Source organism: Caretta caretta, chromosome 24 (assembly GCF_965140235.1).
Source record: "Caretta caretta isolate rCarCar2 chromosome 24, rCarCar1.hap1, whole genome shotgun sequence".
Lineage (NCBI taxonomy): Eukaryota > Metazoa > Chordata > Testudines > Cheloniidae > Caretta > Caretta caretta.
In genome coordinates, this window is record NC_134229.1 from 6109272 (window position 1) to 6130910 (window position 21639).

Sequence of the window (21639 nt, forward strand, 5' to 3'; positions counted from 1 at the left end):
ACAAAAACCCGGCACTTTCCTCCAGCCCAGCAGCAACGCACCAGAAAAACTAGAGCAGCGTTTGCATTCCAACCCACGGTTAACTCTTCAAGGCCCACGGTCTGGGCAGCTGTGACATCCCAGGCTTGCCAGGGCACAAGACGAGGGCTCTACGGGTTAATTTCGCCTGCACCAGTGGGCACTGATTAGAAGGGAAAACCGCCAAAGACACAATGGGCATTAGGTGGCCAGTTAGGCTGGCCACTGGGTGCCCACTGGTGACTTGGAAAATCTCTCCTGGTGAAGTAAGACTCAATTCAGTCCTGGATTTCACAGTCCTGCTGGGGTTTGTTTTTCCTCCCTTTTTATATAAAGAAATTAAGAACCAGCTTCTTTACCTCTAAGCAGCAGCAGACTGCAGAGGACACAGAGACGGCCGTATGGTTCCATAGCACCAGTTAGAGTCCGGCCGGAGCGTTTGTTCCGGGAGCACAGAGAGCCAAACTGGGCATGGTGCGAGCGTATGTGAGCGCCGCTCACTCCCTCTGCCTCAAAGGTTACTCTGTCTTCGGCTGCTTTATTACACGCCGCCACTCAGAGTTTTTCCTCCTTCATCTCCCAGACATTTCAATTGGCTGCTAAAAATAAATGGCAGGGGAGGGATTTTCTTATTTTTTTAAAAAAAATCCAAAATAGCAGAAACAATGAAGGAGCCGGGAGGGGCGGGTGGGGGGTGGGAAATAGCCAACTAGAAACCACCCAGAAACAGATGCAGGGAGCAAGTTGGGGAAAGCAAGATTTTGTAGTCCAGCTTTTTGAGGCTCTCTTTTCACGAAGCCTGTTCTGAGTGTTTGCACGAAGTACGCGTGGAAAGCGTGCAAAGATAGTCCCCCCCCACACACACACACGCGCAAAAATACAGGAATGGATGAGTCAAATACTCCTGTACATTTGCACTTTTTTGTACCCTCTTCCAAACATATGGGACTTCTTATTAGGCCATTCCTGTATTTTTGCCCTCAGAACCAGGACCGAGTGTGCAGAAAAGTGCAAACACCTCGCAGTGGTGTTTGGTTTTTTTAACCTAATCCATTCTTGCATCTTTGCACACCCTAAAGAAAAAGCGGAATAAATTTTGCTGCTCTTTTGGCACGCTTGTTAACCCTCCCGTCCACGCTTCCTTCAAAGGTTTGGGTCTTGAACCATTTCAAAGTAACACTGAAGTCCCCCCGCCCCACCCATTAGTATCCTTATGGTTTGTAGGCGTCTGTATTGTGTGTGGGGTGCATTCTAGAGAAACGTCCCATATTTCCACGCCTCCATCCCTTAGTGACTTTGCCCCCAGCCAAGGCAGGGCTGGAAGTGACAGGGACCATGAATTCAGCCCCTGTTCAGCCCCCGCCCCCTGGTTTTCCACTTAACCTCACTTGCACACAGTGTCTGCGATTCAACAGAGAACGTACCAAGAGGAATCACAATGATGCAGGGAGCAGCCAGCCAGCCAGAGCACATAACATTTCATAATTGCTAGCTAGGCACCGCTGGCTCGGAGGGGTGAGCCAATGCTGGTCTAACCTTCGGCCAGCAGGGGGTGCTGCAGTGTCACCTTTGACATGAGCATCACATTTCCAGGACCTGATTCTTTGGAGTCACTTTCCATTGATTTCCATCAAGGATTCTGGATCAGGCCCCACTACCCATAGCTAGCTGGGGATGCTTGGGATCGCAAGCCAGATCAGACACAAAAGCGCAGGACGTGGGCAATAGTTTTCCAACCCCTCCAACTAGAACTTAAAAGTTCTCTGTCCAGAGCAGGAGAGACGGGTACTCCGGTATGCACCCCGCTGACGCAGACAGGGTTAGAACAGAGGCCCTGGCACCTCACCGACACATGGCAATTGTAACCCCTCCGCTCCCTAGTGTGGCTGCAGGGGTGGCCACAACTGGAAGCATGGTGGCTACTGCCTTGGTCACAACCCAAGATTGAACCACTGACTTCTAGAGCGAAGAGCAGCTGCTGCTATAGCCTGAGCTATAGGACTGAGCCCTCAAGTTGGGAGTACTAACAGGTCGATCGGGGGGACAGGGACACCAACACCCTGGACAGAGGTTTACAGACGCGGTGGCCCAGCCTGGGTTGAGACCCCTCAAAGCAAGAGGCCTCGTATTTAACCCAGTCCCCCCCTCCTCTCTTCACCATTAAGAGAATTGCAGTTGGGGCTTTAAACATACCTCCTGGTGTCTTGATATTTAAGTTCCCATAATGGCCCGGGATGCCGGATCACTCCCGGCTCCAATTCTCCAAAGCCTCAGCCTGGTTCTGATCCCTGTCTTGGCCTCTCACCCAGGGCCTGGTACAGTGGCCACATCTCTCTGATGGAAATCCTTGCTATTGGGTTGCCCTGGAGATGGAAATTCTTTGGTGGTAAGAAATTAGAAGGTCTGGATGGAAAACAGCTACAGAAAAAGCACATGACAGCTCCCCAAGCCCTGAATGAGGGCTGACACAGATACACATGTGCGGGGGCCGGGGAGGGACAACTGATCATCAAGCAGCATCAGGCTTCAGAGGTTTCATCCCACCCCTGCCAGCTTTTAAAACACAGCTCAACACGGGCATTCCCGTCCCCCCACAGGGAGCCTGACTGGAATGGCTCATCCTTTATAATGCCAGCCTGGACCCTCTATTCCACAATAAAGCGTGACTTGATTCCTGGATTACTCTGTTTTGGAAATGCACTAATCCTTCTCGAACAGTGCGATTTATTCTGGAACAGAGAGTCCCCAGGAGGAACAGTTCTGGAATAGCTTTTCTGGTCAATTTCCACATGTACACAAGCCCCGGACAAAACGTGGTGTGTTTTTAAACAGGTCAAAATCTTAAAAGCTTGTCTTTACTAGGGGAGAAAAGGTGGGCTCTGAACTCGAGCTAACACGAGGTAAAACCCTAGTGAAGACAAGGCCGGCTGGAGGTTTTCACGTGTGCAAGCAGGTGGAGGTAAAGATTACTGGGGATCTGGGGTTTATCTCGACCTGCCAACACATGTTAACAATGACAAACTCCCTCCTCTTCACTGGGGTTTTAACATGGGTTGGAAGTGCTCTTTTTTCCCTAGTGTAGACGCGGCCTTAGGGTTTGTCTGTGCTAGAGACCTTTTACTCTTGGCAGAGCCCTTGTAGAGCCAAAAGCTGCAGAGTGTCCACACTCGCCTTCACAAGCATTAGCCACCTTGAAAAAGGCCGTCAATTAACTTGAGGTAAGAGTCTAGTGCAAATAAACGCTAATGGAAGTCCCTGGGGGCACCAAGAGCAGTGACAAGTGAGGGAGACAGGCATGGTGGAGGGGCTTAGTGTATAGCAATGCAAGTCAGGACTCCTGGGTCCCCTTGTCACCTCTGCTATTGACCTGTTGGGTGAGCCGTTTCCCCTGCGCTGGGCCTCAGTTTCCCGCCCCTAGGAGGGGGCTGCTGAGAATACAAACCCTTCTTTTTCTGGAGCGCTCAGAGCTCTTCAGATGAGGACGGATAAGAATTAATGAGCAAACTCTGCTCTTGGCAGGCAGCCCTGTAGTTAGGACTGGGTGGTGTTACCCATAATGCTCTGGGGACAGGAGGGACATACATTCGACAGCACCTTTCAGCAGAGCATCACACATCATTAATGAATGTCTCGTAATACCACCCCCCCCCCACGAGCCATGTATTGTTACCTCCAGTTTACAGCTGGGAACCTGGGGCAGAGATGAAGGGACCTGCCTAAGATAATACAAGGAATCTGAGCCAGGAATAGAACCCAGGAGTCCTATCTCCCACCCCTCCTTGAGCTGGGGCTAGAACCAAGGGTTTGGAATGGGTCCACTATCAGGAGAGATTAAAGAGGCTAGGACTTTTCAGCTTGGAAAAGAGGAGACTAAGGAGGGGTATGATAGAGGTCTATAAAATCGTGAGTGGTGTGGAAAAAGCAAATAAGGAAAAGTTATTTACTTGTTCCCATAATAGAAGAACTAGGGGCCACCCAATGAAATTAATGGGTAGTAGGTTTAAAACAAATAAAAGGAAGTTCTTCTTCACTCAGCGCACAGTCAACCTGTGGAACTCCTTGCCTGAGGAGGTTGTGAAGGCTAGGACTATAACAGGGTTTAAAAGAGAACTGGATAAATTCATGGAGGTTAAGTCCATTAATGGCTATTAGCCGGGATGGGTAAGGAAGGGTGTCCCTAGCCTCTGTTTGTCAGAGGGTGGAGATGGATAGCGGGAGAGAGATCACTTGATCAGTACCTGTTAGGTTCACTCCCTCTGGGACACCTGGCATTGGCCACTGTCAGAAGAAAGGACACTGGGCTGGATGGACCTTTGGTCTGACCCAGTCTGGCCGTTCTTACATTCTTAACCCAGGAGTCCTGACTCCCAGCCACCTCCCTTCCCCTCCCTTCCAACTCACTTGACCCCACTGCCCTCCCAGAGCTGGGGCTAGACCCAGGCGTCCCCCCTCCAACAGCCACACGTGGTCCAGCCCCTGAATGAAGCCTGGCCGGTGATAGGGGGAGGCACATGCAGCCTGACACCTGCTGCGACTCCTGGCGCTGTAAGGTCAGTTCAGGACCACGGTAGCTTTAAAGGGTGGGACTAGAGGGTGCCTCTTCCCCAACGGGGAATCAAAGCCAGCAGCCCTGGGATCCTCCCTCCTGGGCTGCTACCAGCACTGGCCAGCCGAGTGCTCAGCGTCCTGCCTGGCCCTGCAAGTGGCAGGAGGCGTCTGGGCTGCTGACTTGACCAGGGTTTGCAGGCAGTGCCTATCTCTGGGGATTTTTCTGTGGGGCGCCATACTCCTTCCAGTACCCCTCGAGCAGAGATGGCCCCAGAATCATACTGTACCCCAGATCCTGGGACAGACCTGGGGAAACCAGACCTATGCAGCCACTTATCAACTGGATGATGAGAACCAGCCCCATCCTGCCCCTGCCAAAACGCCAAGCCGAGTTGATTAGCTTGGAAGGTCTATGGGCAGGGACCATCGTTTTTTTCTGTTTGTACAGCACCTAGCATGCCGGCGTCCTACTTGCTATGATAATATACACAAAACAGCAGCCACTGATCTTAAAAAGGCAAGGCCCTGGCTGTGCTGTGTGGACAGCAGAGATCCCACAGACCACTTTGCCTAAGGATACAGGTGGAGAGTGCCCCCCTCCCACCCTCCAGATTTCTCTTCTGTGGCACAATTGTGCAGCGTGCTATAGCCAAGTGAGTCTCCACCCCAGAGCTACCTGCATTTCAGCAGAGGCATGTTGCCTAGTAAAAGAGTCTGTGGCCTTCTACAGCAGCCCTGTGTGATAAGGGGGGGCCCAGGGGTGCAGCAGAGAGAGACGGAGCCTGCGTCATGCCATTTGGAATGAGGGGAAGGAGTTCAGCGATGGGCGTTTGCGCTGATCGGTCACGTCGATCACATCCTGGCCTTGCCGCTGCCACCCCCTGCCCCAGGGCCTCCTCATGGGAGCAGATCCCCCCACAAGCAAGATTAAAAATTTAGATTCAGTTTCTTAGCTGCCCCCAAAATCAACCTACTCCCAATCTGCAGAAGAGGGGGGTTTGGGTGTGCCACCTGCTGGCCACACCAGATACTGCAGCCTGAGTGTAACCAGCAGGACCATTTCCCCCTACACGGGGACTGTCCTGCTAAAGGCAGTGAGTGGGAGCTGCAGGGGGGCAGGGCCGCATGCAGCACCCTCTGCCAAAAGCCCTCAGGTTGCCACCCTGTCCAGCTGTGCACAATGACTCCCTTCAGGATCCAAGTCAGCCGCCATCTGCCATTAAATAGGCATTCAGGGTAGAGGCCAAGAGCGCCTTCGGTGCCAGATCCCACTGATGTTCAGTAAAATAGGGGCGCCTAGTGCCCAAGCCCCTTCAAAAATCACAACTCACTCCGCTGAGAACCCCGAGAGGGCACGACGACACTCGCCTGCAGGCGGCTGTGCTGTGGTAGAGACGAGCGCCGTTGGAAATCGGAGACCACCGAAGAGTCACTTGACAAATGCAGCCCCGGAATGTCAGCCAGAGCCTCAAACTCGACGGGCCTGGGCCTTACTCGCAGGGGACAGACAGAGGAGGGAGAAAAGATACAAGAGGGAAAATTATATCCACCCAGCCTCCTGCTTCAGGGCACAAACCAAGCAGCAGATGGGGGGGGGGGGAGGGAGGAAATGCCCTCTCGCCATGGGCTAGTCTTGCACCAGCAAGTGCATTGCCAAGGATTTTCCCGAACCCTGGGCCCGCTGGCAGATGCACATGGGCTCAAGCAGTATTTAAGTGCTCCGGGGAAAAGTGAGGTTGTCTGTGTGTGGAGGTGTGGGGGGGGGGGAGGGGGGAAAATCAATCATAATCTAAGAGCAGCAGCTTTATAAGACAGTGCTTAAAGTGCACCTGCTGAGACCTGGCTTGACACCCCCCTTCTACCTCCCCCACCCAGCACTGGACTAGGGGCTTACTCCCTGGAGTCGCAGACAGGTGCAAGCATCTCCATGAGCAGAGAATCTGGACTGCAAATGAGCCGTTGGGATTGTTCCAGGGTGGCTGTTTCCTCTCTTCCTACTGGAGCAGGGGAGGATTTCCCTGCTTGGTGTGGGGGGGGGGGCACGGAAGAGGACCCTATAGAGACAGTAACGTGGTAGCACAGGGGATCACATGTGTATAGAGAGGCGTGGGGGGGAGGACGACTTTCTGCAAGAGAACGGCAGCATTGCAGCTGGAGGGATACTTGGCGCCCTTCGTTCCAGGGAGGCCTGGATTCTGGCTGCCCCTCACGGGTTGTGCCCCGCACTTCGCTCCCCTCCAGTCCATTCCAACCCTTCCTGCCAGAGTTATGCTCCCCCCTTGTCCGTCCCCAGCCCTGCTTGGCTTTTAGCCCACTGCAGCTTGGTGCAGGGGAGTGGTGCGATATTGCCCCCTAGTGGTGGACTGGAGCCTGCGGTAGCAGCTACTGCTGGGCCCCCAGGAGGGCTGGGGGTTATTTTCCCAACGTGTGAAGAAGGGAGGTTTTTTCCCAGCCAAGCCAGCATCCTGCTTGGAACAGACACCTGGGTAAACAGGGTCCCAAGCCAGACAAGGCGGCTCACCCGCTCCGTGCGAACCCAGCACTGAACCAGCCTGTTCCAGCAGCGCGCACGCCCGTGGGGACAGACAGGCTGCTGCTTTGAGGGGTCGGCCTAGGTCGAGCGCCCCCCCCCCTTCCGGCTCCCTCTCTCCACCACATCCCACGTGGCACCAACTTCCTCTCCGGTTCCAACCTCCCCGAAAACCACTGAGCGCAGGGTACCGCCCATCTGGCTCTGCAGGCAAACTCTCGCCACCCTGGGGCTGGCGAGTCGGGCATCGGGAAGGGATCGGACGCTGGAACACTGACCCTTTATTTAACGCTACCGCCCCCGCATGACCTGTGCGGGCTGAGAGGGAATTTCTCCCATCCCCACATTCGCCTGCAGCGTTGCATAGACAACGGATTAACACACGCTCCTATCGTAGGACTGGAAGGGACCTGGAGAGGTCACCTGGGCCAGGCTCCTGCATCCCCTTATATATGCCCCCTCCATCCAGGTCTTCATCCCCATCCCCACCTGTACAACACTGCCCCGGCGAGACAGGGCCCTGTATGTCACGCGTCTCCCCCAAACAAGTGCACAGGGCTTGTACCACCACCACCACCGGTGTGTGTGCACACGCGTGTGTGTGTCACTCGCACACGCACACACTTTGCCTCCAGCTCACTTAAGGCCGTTTGAGAGCGTCCCACCTAAAAACCACGGTGCAGCCACGCTAGGAAAGACATCACTCTTTTATTAAATATAAAGTGTCAGCAACATGCTGTACGTCACTTCTCAAAGGCTCCTGCGGGGAGCCCTGCTCAGAGTCCTGTGGTCCTTTTGAGACCTTTACATTGAAAAAACAAAAACCCACAACGACTTCGTTTTAAAGAAGGTGCATTGACGCAGGGGAGAAAGTATTTGAAGTCAGAGCCAGTATGAATTCGGGGACAGCTGGTTCGAAATACTAGCGCCTTATATACATTTGTTCTCACGAGTAGTTATTTCGCCCTCCCCCCCCCCAGCACCCCGCAAAAAAAAATCTGTAAAAGTGGGGAAACAGAAGCACCCAGAGAGGATCAGACCCACAAGCAGAACTCTGGAGTTGGGCTTCCCGTTCTAGACAGTGCAACTTCTTGTAGGGAGGCCAGCCCCTAAGGAAGTCAATGAGGGGGGCGGAAATAGAAGCTCGATTTCAGATGTCTGAGTGTAACTTGGAAGAGATACCCCCGCCTCCACCACAGGATCAGAACGGACTTCCCTGCCATATTCCCAGCGAATGCTAAGTGCATGGGCAACCCCGACAAGAACTGCCAGTAGCCCCATTCGGCTGGGCCCCCTGCCCCACATTTCAGCAGGCCTGGCCTATCATCTCAGGAGCTTAGTAACGCAGGCCAGTTGGAGACCTCAGAAACGGATCACACTAAGGCAGGGGTGGGCAAACGACAGCCCCTCAGGGCTTTGGAGCTGGCCCGCGGGATTGCCCCCCCGTGGAGGCGCAGGCCCTGCACTGCTCTCCAAAGCGCCGGGCACCACGCCCTGGGGGGGAGGGGCCAGGGGGCACCTAGGGATCCGTGCATTGCCCTTGCCTCCAGGCACCGCCCCCGCAGCTCCCATTGGCCGGGGACAAGGAACCGCAGCCAACGGGAGCTTCAGGGGAGGTACCTGGAGGCGTGGCAAGAGCAGCACATGGAGCCCTGTGGCCTCCCCCCCCCCCCAGGGGCTGTGCAGGGACATGGTGCCGGCTGCTTCCCGGAGCGGCATGGCATGGGGCCAGGGCAGCCAGGCAGCCAGGGAGCTTCCACCCCAGAGCCGCTTTAGGTAAGTTGCGCCGGGCCAGATCCAGAACCCCTCTTGCACCCCACCCCCCAACTCCCTGCCCTGAGCCCCCTGCCTGCACTGTGCACCCCCAACCCCCTGCCCTGAGCCCCCTTCTGCACCCAACCCCCTGCCCTGAGCCCCCACCACACCCCACGCCCCTCCTGCACCCCAACCCCCTGCCCTGAGCTCCCTCCTGCACCCTAACCCCCTACCCTGAGCCCCCTCATACACTCCGCACCCCTCCTCTGCCCCAATCCCTTGCCCTGAGCCCATTTCTACACACCGCACCCCCTCCCACTCCCCACACTTCCTCCCGCACCCCAACCCCAGCCCTGCATACAATTTCCTCACCCAGATGAGGCCCTCAGCCCAGAAAGTTTGCCCTCCCCTGCGCTAAGGGAACCCCTCTGCTTTCCATGAGTCACAATGCAAAGGCGGCGAAGCTCACAGGAGACTACTCGGCCCCATGGCAAAGATCCCCAAAGGGGCAGGGCAGATTAGTCCCATGGTGTCAACTCAGTGGGCTGAAATGAAACCGGTCATCTCTAATGGGCCCTTGTGGTTAAAGGTACAGCATAAATACATTACATAAACTAGGGCTGACAAGCGATTAAAAAAAATTAATCGCGATTAATCGCGCTGGCAAACAATAATAGAATACTATTTATATAATTGTTTTTGGATGTCTTCCACATTTTCAAATATATTGATTTCAATTACAACACAGAATACAAAGTGTACAGTGCTCACTTCATATTTTGATTAAATATTTGCACTGTAAAAATAAAAAACAGTATTTTTCAATTCACCTCATACAAGCACTGTAGTGCAATCTCTTTATCATGAAAGTTGAACTTAAAAAAGTAGAATTATGTACAAAAAATAACTGCATTCAAAAATAAAAATGTCAAACTTTAGAACCTACAAGTCCACCCAGTCCTACTTCTTGTTCAGCCAGTTTGTTTACATTTGCTGGAGATAATGCTGCTCGCTTCTTGTTTACAATGTTACCTGAAAGTGAGAACTGGCGTTTGCATGGCACTGTTGTAGCCGGCATCGCAAGATATTTACGGGCTAAAGATTCGTATGTCCCTTCATGCTTCAACCACCGTTCCAGAGGACGTGCATCCATGCTGATGATGGGTTCTGCTCGATAACAATCCAAAGTAGTGTGGACCAACACATGTTCATTTTCATCATCTGAATCAGATGCCACCAGCAGAAGGTTGGTTTTCTTTTTTGGTGGTTTGGGTTCTGTAGTTTCTGCATCAGAATGTTGCTCTTTTAAGATTTCTGAAAGCATGCTCCACACTCCATCCCGATCAGATTTTGGAAGGCACTTCAGATTCTTAAACCTTGGGTCGAGTGCTGTAGCTATCTTTAGAAATCTCACATTGGTACCTACTTTGTGTTTTGTCAAATCTGCAGTGAAAGTGTTCTTCAAATGAAGAACATGTGCTGGGTTGTCATCCAAGACTGTTAGAACATGAAATATATGGCAGAATGTGGGCAAAACAGAGCAGGAGACATACAATTCTTCCCCAAGGAGTTCAGTCACACATTTAATTAACACTTTTAAAAAAAAAATTTTTAACAAGTGTCATCAGCATGGAAGCATGTCCTCTGGAATGGTAGCCAAAGCATAAAGGGGTATACGAACATTTAGCATATCTGGCATTTAAATACCTTGCAATGCCGGTTACAAAAATGCCATGCAAACATCTATTCTCACTTGCAGGTGACATTGTAAATAAGAAGTGGGCAGCATTACCTCCCGTAAAGATAAACAAACTTGTTTCTCTTCGCAAATGGCTGAGCAAGAAGTAGGACCGAGTGGACTTGTAGGCTCTAAAGTTTTGCATTGTTTTGTTTTTGAGTGCAGTTACGTAACAACAAAAATCTACATTTGTAAGTTACGCTTTCAGGATAGAGCTTGCAGGACAGTACTTGTCTGAGGTGAATTGAAAAATACTATTCTTTTGGTTATCCTTTGTACTGTGCAAATATTTGTAATAAAAATAATATAAAGTGAGCACTGTACACTTTGTATTCTGTGTTGTAATGAAATCAATATATTTGAAAATGTAGAAAACATCCAAAATATTTAATAAATTTCCATTGATATTGTATTGTTTAACGGTGCGAATAAACCTGCGATTAATTTTTTAAATCGCGATTAATTTTTTGGAGTTAATCGCATGAGTTAACGGCTATTAAAATTGACAGCCCTAAAATAAACGCAACAGAAATACATTCTTCCCCTATCTGGCTCCACGAATCCCGCTCGGATGGGCTCAGATTGCAGTTTCAAGCACAAATGCCCCCTTCCCCTCCCCACTAGGGACCTCCTCTATCCAGCCACATCACCGGAGAGATGGAAGATTTTGCCACTGGAACTTCACTGGCAGTTTTGCTCATGGTACGAGTCTCCAGCTTGGTGTGCCATAGCCCAGCAGGAGTCAATGCAGCTGAGAGTTGGAGGTCAGTAAAATAAGCAGATTTTTGGCAGAGGCATACCTGGAGCAGATAAAGGTGCCTGTTTTGGTCACTTTCAATGATCAGAAGTGCAGAGTGCTCAGGTTGTGGCTGCTGTACGGACCGATCCCGACAGCCATGATTCAAGACACCTGGAGCGAAGAAACCTCAGTCAATGTCTCCTCCGCGGAGGCTGCCGCTCACTCAGGAAAAGGGTCAGCGGAAGCTGCACGCAGCACTGATGTCCTCGAGCGGGTAACAGCTGGGACGTAAGCGGCTTGTGCTGCAAAGGGATGAATTTCACCCAGATACTAAAGTGCACAAGCCCTAGCAAAGTTGTATCCTTCCATTACAACTTGCCTGGCAATACTGTCTCTGGTTAAACCTTCAGGAGAAACGAGAGGTGGCAGGATCACAAACAGCGGACACGCAGGTTGGCTACGTTCTCGGAGTTTGCCTTGCACGGCAGACTCGTGCTGACCTCGAATAGGGGGGCTCCTTACTCCCAGCCCAGGAGCTTAGGGTCTCCCATTGGCTAGTGGGTAAATACAATGCATTAGGTAGTACTTAGGTGCCTTGATATTTCACGTGCTCCTTTGAAAGGGCACCGTATTTTCAGAGGGCGGGTGCTCAGCACTAACTGAGAGGCTCCTTTAAAAGGGGTCTCGAGTCAGGCCAATAAGATCGTTGCTCCCTTCCGAAAAATCTGGGTCTGGAGTTTAGTAGCCGTTCATGCCTTCCACTCTGTTTGGTCACAGTGCGTAGGGAATGGAATACTGGAGAGCTGGCCAAGACCTGGAGCAATGTTCTTCCCACCACATCTGCAAAGCAGGACATCAGCATGCGAATGCACAATGCACTGTGCGAGACACGTAGCTCAGGAGCAGGGGCAGCATGGAGCTGGAGTCCAAGCGAGCGCTAGCTTGCAGGGCTAGCCACGGCGTCAATGGCAGTTTCCTCTTCAGCCAGATTGTCCACACTCTCATCTGAGCCCAACTCCACGCTGGCCAGTGAGACCTGGTCCTGGCTGGGCTCGGCCGCTCCTGGTTTCCCCAGCACATTCCTGAGCTGTACCCAGAAGAAAGGCTGCCGGCTAGGCTCCGAAGGCCATTCCAGGTAAGTTTTGGTGCTCAGCATCTTCCGCAGCTTGCAGAACTTGTGAGGCAGGCTCTGAGGATCGATGGCCTCCTTCACCACCAGGATGACGTCCTCGTAGCCCAGCCCCACGGCCCGCTGGTGGGCGAAGTAGAGCTCGTAGTTGCACCACTCACTGTCGACGAAGTTGCGGGAGAGGACGAAGATGATCTTGTAGCTGCTCTCGATGTTCTCGATGATGTTGTCGATGATCCACTTGCCCGGTGTGAAGTCCCTCTCATGGATGCAGATGCGGTACGGGGGGCTGGAGCTCTCCAGCCGCTGGAGCAGCTCCTGCCTCACCCAGTCGGCGTCTGAGCAGCTGTAGGAGATGAAGGCGTGGTAGGTGTAGGCCCGAGTGGGGTGAGCGTGGCGGGCGCGGTACTTCGAACGGACGATGCGGTAGGTGGCTTGCAGATACCACAGCACGTCGAACCTCCAGCACAGCACCATGGTTGCAATGATCACAGCGGCCGTGACTGAGACAGAGATGGCCACCACCACCCTCACATCGCACTCCATCACCCCCGGGGTGTAGGCAGCCACGCCCACGTCCAGCAGGGACTCCGGATGGAAGCACGTCCAGCCCCCGGGCCAGTCCAGCAGGGTCAGCTTACCCTTCCTCTGAGTCTCCTGCAGGAAGCCGTAGAGGTCACAGGTGCAGTGATAGGGGTTGTTCCCGGCCTTGAGGCTGGTCAGCTCTGGCATGTTGACGAAGGAGCCCTTGCTGATGACACCAAAGGAGTTGCCATCCATGGCCAGTATTCGCAGGCTGGGGCATCTCCACTCTGAGGGAATGAACTTGATCTTGTTTCCACTCAGCTTCAGCTCCTGTAGGTCTTGGCAGCGGACAAAGTAGCTCATCTCCAGCCGGTCCAGCTCAGAGGAGGACAGGTCCAGGTAGTGAAGGGTGATGGGCAGGCACTTGAAGATCTCCATGGTAACAGTGTTGTGGTCCAGGGCCAGCCAGACCAGGCCAGGATTCCACTGGCACGCCGTCTCCTTCAGGCCCCCGATGCGGTTGTGGCTGGCGTTGATATGGGTCAGGCGAGGCCAATTGACCGTGAGCTTAGCCACTACGGACAGGCTGGTCAGCTCGTTTTTGGCCATGAGGAACCGCTCCAGCTTGGGCATGACGTCCTGGTAGTTGCAGCCCTGGTTGTAGATGTAGGCATCCCTCAATCGGTTGTTGGAGATGTCCAGGGTCACCACGTTGCGCATCTCGTCCCAGGTGTCGCAGGGCACGAAGTTGAAGTTGATGTTGAGAATGGAGAGGTTGGCCACGCCGCTGAACCAGGTGAAGGTCCAATCGAAACGCAGGACATCGGGGTTGCTGATGTCTTTCAGCAACAAGCTGTCCAGGGTCAGGTTGGCGATGCCTGCTTCCGAGCGGTTCCACTGGGAAGAGCGGGCGAAGTCAATGGCTATCAGGGAGAGGTCACGGATGCTGGACTTCTGGATGTTCAGCAGGGCCAGACGTAACAGGTTCTCGTTGAACTTGCCCCGGTAGAAGACCAGCTTGCTGGCTCGCACCTCGGCCAAGCCAGAGAAGAGATCTGTGGACTCAGTGTAGTAGTTGAACTCAAAGAGGTTGCGGAAGCGGAGGTACTGCAGCGGCTTACCCCTCAGGTCCCGCAGCATCATGGGCAAGGCCTGGGCATTTTTGTCCAGGGCTATGTCACACCACAGGGCTGTGGTATTGAGCACCGAGAATGCCCCTTCTTGATACTCCAGTAGGCTGGACGCTGTCTTCAGGGCAAACTTCTGCAAGGCTATATCCCTCAGCGGGAGGAAGTCCCACTTGCCGACCGTCTGGATCAGAGACCCACCCATGGAGAACTCCTGCAGGTTCCTCAGAGTGCTGAAGACCTCGTCCAGAGTTGAGCGGAGGTACAAGTTGTTGGACATGTCCAGCCGCCTCAGTTTCCTCAGAGGCTTCAGGGCCAGCGAGGGGATCCGGCGCAGGGAGTTGTTGAATAGGCTGAGTTCCTCCAGCTGGACGTTGGAGACGAAGGCATGTTCCACAATGTGCGAGATGACGTTGTAGCCCAGGTCCAAGCTCTGCAGCCGGGTCAGCGCTGAGAAGTCCCCTGCGGTGATCTCTTTGAGCTTGTTATACGAGAGATCCAGTCTGAGCAGGGTGCAGGGAAGATGCTGGGGAACGCGGTTCAGGTTCTGACCCTTGCAGGTGGCGATTTCATTGTTGGCAGAGACAAGGCACGGGTCAGCCCCGTCTGCCAGTCCCACGATCACCAGGCACAAAGCTACGCACATGCCAGCTAGTGGGCGCATGGTCTTCTCTTCACATGTTTGTTCGCCTGAAAGATTGAGAGAGTAGGACATCCTGTGAAATGCCCTCTAACGTTACTTTCAGAGACCTGTCCGCATGCTAACGTTCACCTGTAGAGCAGAGACCTCTACCACCCCACGGTACGCTCTGCACCACTGAATTACCAATGGTTCGTTTTGCAGATTGGACATTTACAGCAGCACAATCCCTAGCCCATTGAGACATCCAGTCCAGCATCCTGGAACAAGCCATTGGCCTGTAGTCCCACCCCGCAAGACCCCACCTCCTATCCGCCTGCCCTACCAGATCCAGCTATTAACCCACTTTATTCCCTCCACCTCCTTCCTGCCATGCAGGACAAGCCAATGATGCCTCTAGCCCCATCTCTTTGCTGCCTCAAAGACAGGTCCATCTAGTTCAATATCCCCCACCACCTAACATTCTCGATTAGATCACCGTGATCCCAGACAGAGGTTGGATATTGGCCACTCCCATCCGGCACTTCACTTCCCACAGTTCCATGGGGTCAGCGATCTTTGTGTTCATTTTACCCCCCGGCTAACAGATCTTGGCTCAACAATGGGAGAGAATGCCACTTACAGAGCAAGAGGTGCTGCCCCTCAGGTGACAGATGGGGAGCTAAGCACAGCGCTGCAGGGGGCAGCTGTCCCTTCCATGCCAGCCCCAGACAGTCCTAGATCAAGAGAGAAGCAGCATTTTACTGGATGCAAGTAGCAACACAAGATGAATCAACTGGGCTCACTAGCCACCCATTGTAGACATATAGGGTGACCAGATGTCCCGATTTTATAGCGAAAGTCCCGATTTTTGGGTCTTTTTCTTATATAGGCTCCTATTACCCCCAACCCGATTTTTCACATTTGCTGTCTGGTCACCCTATAGACACAGGTCGGGGAGACATGCTGTGTCTCAGACTGGCTTCTCGGACCAACCCCCACCCCCATCTTCTGTGCAATGCTAGAGGAACACGGCAGCCAGAGGGAGACTTTCAGAAAGTACAAATGGGAGGAAGATAAACCGCAAGGAAGCTGGGTCAATACCCGGATACTCGCAATGGGAAATGCTTCCCACAGTATTCTATGTATATAAATCACCCCACTGTATTTTCCACTGAATGCATCCAATGAAGTGAGCTGTAGGATGAGGGGTTGGGGGTGCAGGAGGGCAAAAGCTTATGCTCAAATAAATGGGTTAGTCTCTAAGGTGCCACACGGACTCCTGTTCTTTTTGCGGATATGGACTAACACGGCTGCTACTATGAAACCACAGTATTCTGTGTCCCCTGCCGCTCAGTCACATGGGAAGAGGCTATGCCAGCGTGAAAAGCACAGCTTCTCCATCACTCAGGACGGACGCGTCTTCACTGCAACGGATAGCAGGCGTTCGTCCACTTGAGCTAGCCTAGCTCAGGGCAGAATGCTTCCCATTCGAGCTACACAACGAATCCTGCATCTGGGCAGGGGTTAGGGTCCCTTCTAACCCCATGGTTCTCCAGTTCTACAATTCAAGCTGCCACAACCCCCCCTGCATTCGTCACTTGAGCGCCAACCTCCTCGCTCCTCCCACGCCAGCCCGTGGGCCACCAAGCTCAAATCTAAAGCACAACTCAAGTGAGTGATTTGTGTGGGAGTGGGAGTCGGGTTAGGGCCAACCTCCAGTTATAGCTCAAACCGACAACGCACTGAAGACAAACCCTTGGCGTCTTTACAGCGAGACGGGATGTCTCTAGGAGACCCGCTCGAATGGATCCAGAAGTGGGTGTTTGATTGGAACAGGTTGAAGTGTTTCGTTCAAGACTTGTTTTGGCAAAAGATGGGTTTTCCAAGAGCGATGGGAAACTGAGTAGTCAACACTTCCCCTCCCCACCCACACGCACCCCCGACCTTGAAAACTTCAGGTTGACCACCGACATTTTGGCCAAAAACATGGCTTTTTTTTTTTTTAATTAAAACTCAAAATCTGGTCAAGAAGAACTGACTGAAAACAAAGTTAAAGATTTCCTGACCATCTGCAGGTTCACAATCACAGGTGAGATTTCCTGGTCTGCACTATGTGGGAGGTCAAGCTACAGAACCATATACCGATCCTCTCTGGCCTTGAAATCCAGCTGCCCTTTGTGCTTTTACAAGTCTGGAGAGAGCGTTCACCTTAGGATTTCTATTGCAACTTTCTTCCCAGAGGACGGCAAGTTGTAAGCAGTCTCAGAGAGCCCAGCATATTGAAGCATTAACTATGGGTTATTCCTGAATAACTCCATGCGCTGAGTCTTATTCCAGAATAAGTGTTTTATCCCTGTTTAGCTAAACCCAGAGATTAAGATAAACAGGAACAAGGCACTCTTGTTCCGGAATAGGAGTATCCGGCACCTTGCACTCTTCAGGAACAGCTGTACCATGTGTACACAAGCCCTTAAACCACCACTGAAATGCAGCAACCTCTGAAGTGGAACGAGAAGGGGAAAAAAACAGCTACAGAAATCGCCTGTGTAATTGTCCAAGCTTGCCCTTCTCCTGTATCCTCATCTACCCTACTGTTTGTTCTACACTTGGTACATGCTTTTAAAGCAGGGGTGGGCAAACTACAGCCCGCCTCCGACTCTCCAGACATTTTAATCCGGCCCTCGAGCTCCCGGCGGGGAGCAGGGTTGGGGGCTTGCCCCACTCTCCACAGCTCCCAGAAGCAGCGGCATGTCCCCCCTCCAGCTCCTACATGTAGGGGCAGCCAGGGGGCTCCGCATGCTGTCCCCACCAAGAGCCGCCCTCACAGCTCCCATTGGCTGACAACCACAGTCAATGGGAGCTGCGGGGTGGCGCTTGCAGACAGGGCACTGTGGAGAACCACCTGGCCATGCCTTTGCATAGGAGCTGGAAAGGGGACATGCCGCTGCTTCCGGGAGCTGCTTGAGATAAGCACCGCCCGGAGCCTGCACCCCTGAACCCCTCCCGTGCCCCAACCCCCTGCCCCAGCCCTGATCCCCCTCCTGCCCTCTGAACCCCTCAGTCCCAGCCTGGAGCACCCTCCTGCACCCCCAACCCCTCATCCTCAGCCCCACCCCAGAGCCCATACCCCCCAGCCGGAGCCCTCACCCCCGCCCACACCCCAACCCCCAGTTTTGTGAGCATTCACAGCCCGCCATGCAATTTCCATACCCAAACATGGTCCTCGGGCCAAAAAGTTTTCCCACCCGTTTTAGAGGGTAAGCAGTTTGCGGCAGGGATGAGCCACGTGCTAGCTACTGTACATATACATTGGGGTCCCTCCCAAAATCCTGATAGCATCCCAGTGCCCCTAGTCATAATATCAGGTAGCTTTACGTCAACTTCAGTTTTCTTAATTTAGATTGCAACGCTGTTCACACCATTACAGTACATTACGCGGGGCAGCGATGCTCCCCAGATGCAGATTTCTTCGGTGTCTTTCTTCACGGTCTTACAGTGCTGCCATAAAACACTTGGACCAAGTTGTAACATCCATCATCATGTCTGGTTTCACATTGGGGGAGGGGTAGCTCAGTGGTTTGAGCAGTGGCCTGCTAAACCCAGGGTTGGGAGCTCAATCCTTGAGGAGGCCATTTAGGGATCTGGGGCAAAAATTGGGGATTGGTCCTGCTTTGAGCAGGGGGCTGGACTAGATACCTACTGAGGTCCCTTCCAACCCGGATAGTCTATGATTCTATGACTAGTTCAGAGTGCCCTGGCTAAAATCCAACACCAATAACTCTAGTAAGCCCATAAAGCTTTCTGGAGTCGTCGGAAATGAAAGCCACTCGACACATTGATGTTATTAATGAAAAACTGCCCAGGAAGCATTCACTTCAATTAGATTCAACTTTCAGACCTCAAACCCTCCGGTGCCTTTCTAAAACGAGTCCCTCCCCCATGTGATTTTTTTTAAAAAAAAATCAAACCAAAAACACCAGCCTGGTCTGCATAAAGTAGACACTTTTTTGCTAAAGCTATTTAGTCAAACCCCCAGTTTCTTGGGGGGCAGGAAATGGAAGCAGTTGAGATGGAAAATTATTATTGGCATCAGTATTTCCATATCACAAGTGTTACCTGACCAGGAGACGTTTCACCACCGCTCTCAAGCTTTGTGGTTGCAATTTTGGTTGATTAGATCATTACAGGACAGTTGAGGAGTCTAGTAAACATGTATAAATGGTCTAGAAAGGCCATTTAATAGGGAACGTGATTTCAGTTGCCAGCTATGCCAGCGGATGCCATGGTTTTAGGAGAACCGAGATTGGCTCCCCAGGGGAGACAGGAAAGGAAACGCAGATGACTAATATGATGCTGCGGGGCAGGCCCCATTTAGCACCAGACTGGAGGCAAGATGACCCATGCACTGGGGGTCAGGAGACAGGCGTCTATTCCCAGCTCTGACACCTGGGGCAAGTCGCTGCCTCCTGCCTCAGTTTCCCCATCTCTAAGGCAAGGGGTAAGACGACTCACCTTTGCAACGCGCGTTGCGGTCTCTGGAGCAAAGCACCACCAGAGGTCTGGGCTTGTTTGGTTTTTTAATATAGTTCACTTTTAGAAAGGTGGCGTAGGCAGGGATCTTCTATCGGCAGGGAGCTGGCCGGAATAATCCCCCCCCGCCACTTGCCCGGTTTCCAAGGCACCTTTGTCTCCTGCAGTCACGATCCAGTGGGAACAGCCAATGCGGCGTGGAAGACAGGAACAGGCGCTGGCATGTAAACGCTTTTCCGCCGTGCCCCCCCCCCTCCGCCCCCCACTTCATCTCCAGTGGCTGGGGCCCGGGGCGCACACGCCAGCTCCCCCTTCAGCAACTCCAGGGCGCTGCCAAAGCCCGCGATGAGCCCCCATTGCGGTTCCCACGCCGAGACCAGAATCCGTCAAGGGGGATGGTCCAGAAACCCCCCCCCCCCCCCCGCAGCTGAAACCCCGGGTGACTGCAGCGGGCAGGGCGAAGGGGCGCACCCGGCCGGCCCCCCCCTTGGTCCTAGGGGATCACACAGGGCTGGGGGGACTTTACTTGGGTCCTTCTTTGGGTACGAAGAGGCAGCTTCTCCTGCAGCCCCCCCATGCAGTCCGGGGGGCTTTGCTGATCTATTTCACCCCTCGGCTAGGTCCCGGGGGGCCACCAGCCGGGGCTCCCCTCTGGCCCCAGCGCGCCACCCATCCTGCCCGGGTCGGCCTCGGAGCGACTTGAGCTGGGCTTTGGAGGAAGCTGATTTCTAGGCTCGGCAGGGTGGGGCGCCACCTCCCTCTTAAAGAGACAGCGCGCCTCAAGGATTTGTTTTCTCTTCCCTTCTCCCAGACCCTCCCCCCACCCCCACCCCCAAACCAAACAGGGAATTAACCACCCTGGCTGCAAACCGGCTGATATTTCAAGACCATAAAAGCACCAATAACATGCCAGGTTAGCGGTCTGGATTGCAGTAGCTCCTAAGGGCCCTGGTCGTGGGATCAGGGCCCCACTGCGCTAGGTGCTGTACAGAGAGGAGCTTGGGAGGGAAATAGGGAGGCCAGAGGGGATCAGGCACAGAGAGGGGAGGTGCTCTCCTGTGTCCCAGCTCTGTGCACTCGCTAGGTCATTTCCCTTACCCACTTACAAGAGAGAGATTAGGGTGTATTTTTGGCCCACTAAATCACTGGATTAATGGCCCAGTATCCCCTCTCTCCAGCGCTTGCTGCTTCAAAAGAAGGAGGAAGATCCCAATCCCACCTGTCCCCAAGGAAGTTTCTTCCTAGCCCCCTGGCCCCCTGCCAGTTAGTGGTTAGCTCATGCCCAGGAGCATGGGGGGGTTGCAGCTGGCACAGGGCAATTGACCCCTTTCAGGGGAGATGGACCCAGCCCAGGTGAGGCTGTGGGGCTGGCCTGTCAGGTTGGGGTGGCATCGATCCTTTTGTGAGCAGGTGAGCCAGTCCAGCCCTGCAGCTCACAGTAAGCTTTGTTAAAAAGGGTATCCCTCTAATGATTGCGGAGGGAGGGGGGATTGTTGTCATATGTTTATATGGATAATCCTTTAAGTCTCCTAAAGTCCTGGGCTTTACCATATCCTGCAGCAGGGCATTCCACAGATGAATTATGCACTGCGCAAACTAATTCCTTTTCATCCAGAGCCCTCAGTAAAACACTCTGGGCTCTATTGCTGGAGAGTGCTCTGTTAAGAGCTGGGTGTTATGACTTCTCTTGTGAGCTCGACAGAGCAGGTTCTGTCTCTCTGCTCCCTGTTGGCACAGCACCTGGCACTGAGGGGCATGGTCCGTGACACCACCACAGTCCAAATAAAAAATCCCTGCGTAAATTGTTCCAATGGCCAATTACACTCCCTGTTGAAAATCTGCATAGCGAAGGGGCAGTGAGCTCAGAGCTAAGAGGCTGCAAAACCTATACTCCGCAACAGAGGCCATAAAGAACTGTTTACCCAGAGTTGGATGGAGAGCCCAGGATGGGACAGAAACCATAATAGCCATAAGGATTTTGCAGGAAGCCGTCTCCTCTCTCAGCAAGAACAAACAAATGTCTTCATTACCGGAAGCGAGACTGCCAAGCAGCAGCCAATAGCTGCTGTCAAAAAACTATGTAGGCAGCGAATGCCTGCTGGATTCACCCCGGGCCCTTTCCATGTATAAATGCCCGACATTCCTTACCTGCACTGTGGCGTGACAGATGACGATGCCCTGCACCCAACCCTTATTTGGACCAACTGTTTCAGCTTGCCCAGACCAAGGTCTCAGCTCTGCCAGCTGGAGCCCCTGGTCTCTTGTTTAACTGAGCATGCACGAGCCTGCTGTAAAGTTTATGCTGTTCTGAACCCACCTTGCCATAACAGACATCCTGGGAAACTGGGCCTTCCAGCCCAAAATCCAGAGGGCTCCCT

The 21639-nt window shown here is 53.1% G+C and overlaps 2 protein-coding genes across 5 annotated transcripts in view; both read right to left on the reverse strand.

The window, feature by feature from the left end:
* The window catches only part of ITGA10 (integrin subunit alpha 10), a 64263-nt gene extending 52737 nt beyond the window's left edge, over window positions 1-11526 (reverse strand). The window contains exons 1-2 of one of the 4 annotated variants that reach the window (XM_075122968.1): window positions 11390-11491; window positions 5935-6055 (exon numbers count right to left, since the gene is read on the reverse strand). Coding sequence is in view for 1 of the 4 variants with exons in the window: in XM_048828631.2 (XP_048684588.2) it covers window positions 378-429 (52 nt within the window). In the remaining 3 variants the exon portion in view is untranslated. Of the gene's footprint in view, window positions 1-377; window positions 556-2211; window positions 2353-5934; window positions 6056-11389 lie in introns of those variants that run through there. The other 3 variants (XM_048828633.2, XM_075122969.1, XM_048828631.2) reach the window with 3 other exon arrangements.
* Window positions 11527-12261: 735 nt separating this feature from the next.
* On the reverse strand, window positions 12262-20000 carry LOC125625972 (toll-like receptor 2). The gene is made up of 3 exons (XM_048828635.2): window positions 19244-20000; window positions 15372-15465; window positions 12262-14799 (listed from the first exon to the last, which is right to left on the reverse strand). Exon 3 carries the CDS (start codon window positions 14771-14773, stop codon window positions 12266-12268), a length of 2508 nt encoding a protein of 835 aa, XP_048684592.1. The 5' UTR covers window positions 14774-14799; window positions 15372-15465; window positions 19244-20000; the 3' UTR covers window positions 12262-12265.
* Window positions 20001-21639: the final 1639 nt, after the last annotated feature.

Coding starts and splice junctions, on each gene's coding strand:
- LOC125625972 (XM_048828635.2), bottom strand. CDS start 14,773: ATGCGCCCACTAGCTGGCATGTGCGTAGCTTTGTGCCTGGTGATCGTG.